Source organism: Centruroides sculpturatus, unplaced genomic scaffold (assembly GCF_000671375.1).
Source record: "Centruroides sculpturatus isolate CEXI.00-Female unplaced genomic scaffold, Cexi_2.0 scaffold102, whole genome shotgun sequence".
NCBI classification, from domain to species: Eukaryota; Metazoa; Arthropoda; class Arachnida; order Scorpiones; family Buthidae; genus Centruroides; species Centruroides sculpturatus.
In genome coordinates, this window is record NW_019384295.1 from 414,648 (window position 1) to 419,749 (window position 5,102).

The 5,102-nt window shown below is 29.5% G+C and overlaps 1 protein-coding gene across 1 annotated transcript in view; it reads right to left on the minus strand.

Moving 5' to 3' along the window:
- Positions 1 to 345: 345 nt before the first annotated feature.
- Positions 346 to 5,102, minus strand: part of LOC111620822 — a 78,984-nt gene continuing 74,227 nt past the window's right edge. Inside the window, exon 4 of the mRNA XM_023362852.1 lies at positions 346 to 510. Coding sequence (XP_023218620.1) covers positions 401 to 510 — 110 coding nt within the window. The 3' untranslated portion in view covers positions 346 to 400. The remainder of the gene's footprint in view (positions 511 to 5,102) is intronic.

The following is a 5,102-nucleotide window of genomic DNA, read 5'->3' on the forward strand; positions in this document are numbered from 1 at the left end:
TATTATATATAAATTAATTATATTAGACAATTTCAATATTTTATAAGACTATATTATTTAATATCTACAATATTAAAATAAAGAATTTAATCAATAATAATTTTAAATTTATAAAATTTATAATTTTATACAAATCTTGACTGATTTTTTATGCCTTAATACACACACATATTTTTTAAATTCCCATTTTTAAAAGTTTTTTTTTATTTATTTATTATCTTAAGTAATCAAATTCAGTATGTGAACACTTCGATGTCTGTGAAAGAACAATATATAGTTATATACTATCTAATTTTCCAATATTAGATAGCAAGAACATTAAAATAAATTATAAGAATTTAAATCTGTAAATTCCATGAGAGTAAATTTTAATAAGATTATTTCATTTTTATAAAAAGAATCATTTCCATATCCTACCATATCCTTTGTAGTTTATGATGGCTTCTAAAGGCAGCCATGTTTGACTGTTTTGCCGGCTTGATACATTCAGATGTTCTTGATCTGTGAGTTCTGTATTAAATAAAAGATGACATGCAGGCAAAATCCGTAAACAAACAAACCTGTACTTAAATTGAACGCGTCAAAACCAATCAAGATTTTTTTCCTATCAAATTTTTCTCCGAAATATTATGAAAACAAATGGGAAATATCTAGTAGAAAATGTGTATATACATGGTTTACATATATATATAATAGACACACCCACCCACAAATTTACACACACACACATATATATATAAATCATTCTTCTTATATATTTAGGTCTACACGTAATCGTTTTACTACTATAAATTATTCAATTTAATTTAACTGTAATGTTTTCAATTCATTAAATATTTAAAGTTAACAATTCTACGATGTATCCAGGAAAGAAATGACAAAGGGAAAAAACTATATATATATAATATGTGTGTGTGTATATATATATATATATATCCATAGTATTTCCTAGTTCCTGTTTATTCTGTAGCTACTCTCTTCTACAAGTACAGTACTCCATTTTGTATCTACTCACTTTATTCTATAGGTACTGTACTGTACTGTACTTTCTTTATTCTACAGGTACAGTACTTTATTTTGTAGCTACTCTGTTTACTTAACAAGTACTCTATTGTGAAGACACTGACTTATTTTGTAGGTTCTCTGTTTACTCCGTAAGATACGCAATGTCGCAGGTACCCTTAAATCGTGGGTAGATATTCAGTAACAGAATTTCATTCATAAAAATATATTGTATTTATAGACACGGTTCCTTTTTTCCCGTCTATTGTGATTATTTTAAATGGTCCGACGTTAATTTCGGGGTCGATCTCGGTGGCAGACATAACGAAAATACTTTTCTTGGCAAGAAGATCTCGGTGTAGAGTATTGGCAGAGCGTGACCCGCCGTTCGCATTTTTATGAGGCGAATGCGTTTCTACTCGTCGAGATGAGGCCGAATTAAGGTGGCGAAAGGTGGGGAAGTGGCCTCGAGCGCGGATTTTCTTCCATACTAAAGGAAACTGCCTCGTGGTTTGGCCTTCGTCGTTTTATACCAAAGGAATTGTCACATTAAACCCATCCAGTTTCGAGCTGCCCCTTCTCCCGGGTTTCTTTCCGGGATCCGCGCTGTTATTGCCGTGTAATGTGGGAGAAACTGCGATTTCTGGTGTCGTTAAATCGAATGGAGCGTCGATTTATTTCATATTAACGTGTAAATTATCCGATGTAACGTTCCCGCATATCTTTTTTCTTTCCGGCGGCCATCGATTGTTACGTAACACGTCCGAAATCACGCGAAATCGAATGGATTTTCGATGGGGTCGAACCCTCGTGGGCGTCTCTACGCTCGATTTCTGTCATTGGTCGATACCCGGTACGACATCGCAATACGTAACGTGGCGCTTCCACGTAAATTATGATAATTTTAAGTCGAGTTTCGATTGAATGGGAGCATTGGGCCCTCTGTCTCCCCCCGTTGTGGATCATGGATACGGAAAAAAGGCCCTTTCGGTGCCCGCCAGGTCATTATACTGATATTACAAAACAATTACGACGTTCCCGGAGTGACGTAGATAAGGATCGAGTGCGCTTCCGACCAATCGGATCGTTTGTCTTATTGTTTTCTTAAGGCCTGTGTTCCTGCGCGAGTATTGTTGGAATCGTTAGTTCGGGCAGCAAACCCCGCTAAAGCGTAATTTTATTAATTGCTTCGTTTTAACGTTCCTCCATCGAGAGACGGGGTTGTTTCTAATTACGAACTCGCTTGTCGTAGCATATTTGCATCTAAATACAGTCATCAGTATAGCGAGCACCCGATATAGCGTTGGTCTTGTTATTCTTTACGTATATAGTGAATTAGTAGAGAATATATGCCGAACTCTCGAAGGTTTTTGTTCGATATATCGAGAAGCCACTCGATATAGCGACTTAAGTAATCCAACAGGGGAGTGATCTGTGTTTAAAACAATAGTCTAGAGTTGTCCTAAGGCTTTAAAAAAGGCCTTTAATTTCTGACGAAGAGGGCACGTGGCGTTTNCTTGATCTGTGAGTTCTGTATTAAATAAAAGATGACATGCAGGCAAAATCCGTAAACAAACAAACCTGTACTTAAATTGAACGCGTCAAAACCAATCAAGATTTTTTTCCTATCAAATTTTTCTCCGAAATATTATGAAAACAAATGGGAAATATCTAGTAGAAAATGTGTATATACATGGTTTACATATATATATAATAGACACACCCACCCACAAATTTACACACACACACATATATATATAAATCATTCTTCTTATATATTTAGGTCTACACGTAATCGTTTTACTACTATAAATTATTCAATTTAATTTAACTGTAATGTTTTCAATTCATTAAATATTTAAAGTTAACAATTCTACGATGTATCCAGGAAAGAAATGACAAAGGGAAAAAACTATATATATATAATATGTGTGTGTGTATATATATATATATATATAACACAACAATACATTTTACGATATTATATTTGAGAGAATTCAGTCAAGTATTCAGCATGATTCTTTAATTTGTATTTAAAAGCTAATAATAACAAGTAATTTCAAATTAAAATTTAAAAAAATGTATTATTTTTAATATCTATTATTGTAATTTATTAATTTCAATTAATTTTTATTATAATTAATTAATTGCAATCAATTTCTATTGTAAGTTTGTTAATTTTAATCAATTTCTTATTTCATTAAACATAATTAATTTATTCATCAATTTATTCGCCAATGTGTTACAAAACTATATCACTTTCACTGATTAAATATATTTCATTTGTTTTTTAAATTATGATTATTTGTATTTTACATAAAAAATAATTTTTTAATTAAATAATTGTTACAGTTTAAATACAATTTAAAAATATATATATATACATCGAATAATACGGTTTTAATTTTAATAGAAATTAAAAATAATTATAGATAATAAGTATTTTAATTAAATAAAACGAATTTTTAAACTTTTATGTATATTAAAATATGAATAATTTTATATTTATATTTGATATTTTTGCTAAAAGTTCGATGGTTTATAGCTGCGAATACATTTGTTCTACTGTCAGTATTAGTTATGGAAGTAAATTAATCGTTGACAAATATCTTCCGACACAATTTGACAATGACGAACGAGCAGTGACAAGGGATGCCAGACGCCTGGGGACAACTGCTACATTTATGCGAGAAGTCTATTTGTGAGACACCATACAACAGTGAGTATGTTGTCTATTGTCATGTAAATTGCCTATAGCACAACAATCGATGACTGCGACTTCCGTATCTCCCACTCCCTCTGTCTCTCTTTCTAGCTTCACTTCTATAATGTAATCCTGTGTGTTTGTTCTCATCTTTGCTTATTCTATACTTCTTGGTTAGACTTTTACATGCTGAGATTTGTTATTATCGACTAACTTAAGTTTGTTAAGATGATAAAGAGATCAAACTTTCTCTTTTGTTCGATTTTATGAATAAGATTTTTTTGTTTTATAATGTAAATATTTATTTCTTTCTTTTTTTCTTCTTACAAAACTTTATTTTATAGTTTTAAAATTTAATTTTAATGCAAATCATTTTTAAAAGTAAGCATTGCATTACTTCGTTATTGATTTGAGTTTTAAACAAGTTTATTTTTTTTCCTCTTTCCTGCTTAATTAATGAATATTTTATGAAGTTTTTAAAAAAAAATCCCATTAAATTTTTAAGCAAAAAAAACTTTTTTTAAATAGTTTATAATATTATATATAAGAAAAATCTTTAATTTACGATATCATAAATGAAAGAAGTTAGTAGCCATTTTTTATGGAATATCTCGACGTCGCCATTATTACTTTCACATTCTGAAGGTAGATCGAAATGGAATGGCTAGACTTTCGTTTGCTTTATGATTTCCCAGTTTGTTAGATCATCACAATGTAAGACACTAGGGACAATTTGTCAGCGCCAGAATGTCCCTTTTTGTCTCTAATATAAAATATCGAATTTTCGTCAATGATAGGAGAAATTGGTCAGGAAAACGTTCTACTTCCGTTCGATGATTGATTATTACAGATGGTCTTGCATTCGAACAAGAAAAGAAAATGATTTTTGTAAGAAAATTCTTTTAAACTTGCATTCACATAAATTTATATATATACAGGAAGTTAGAAAAATTATGAGAAAAAATTTAAAATTATTAAAAGATCATTTTAGGCCTATATGTAAAGTCTACAGCTCTTTACACTTTATATATATTATGCGTAAATTTGTTTACATATTCATGCATATAGACTAATGTAAATAATCTGTAATTTATCATCTAGAATATCCTACTGTGAAATTCTCTGACAATCAATTACCTCACAGAAGACAAATTACTGTACATTTAAAAATAACAATATAATTTTGCTATTCTTATATATTAAAAGAGTTTTTTCAATTAGATTATGTTTATTTCTTATAAATCAATTGTTATTTTCAGTTATAAATATTAAAAGTAAATTTTTCAATTATGATAAATTTAGATATTTCAATTTTTAATTTAATATAAACTTCCTGATAGAAATGTTTATTTAGAAATAAATAAATAAAAAATATATTTAAAAATAGTAACAGTAA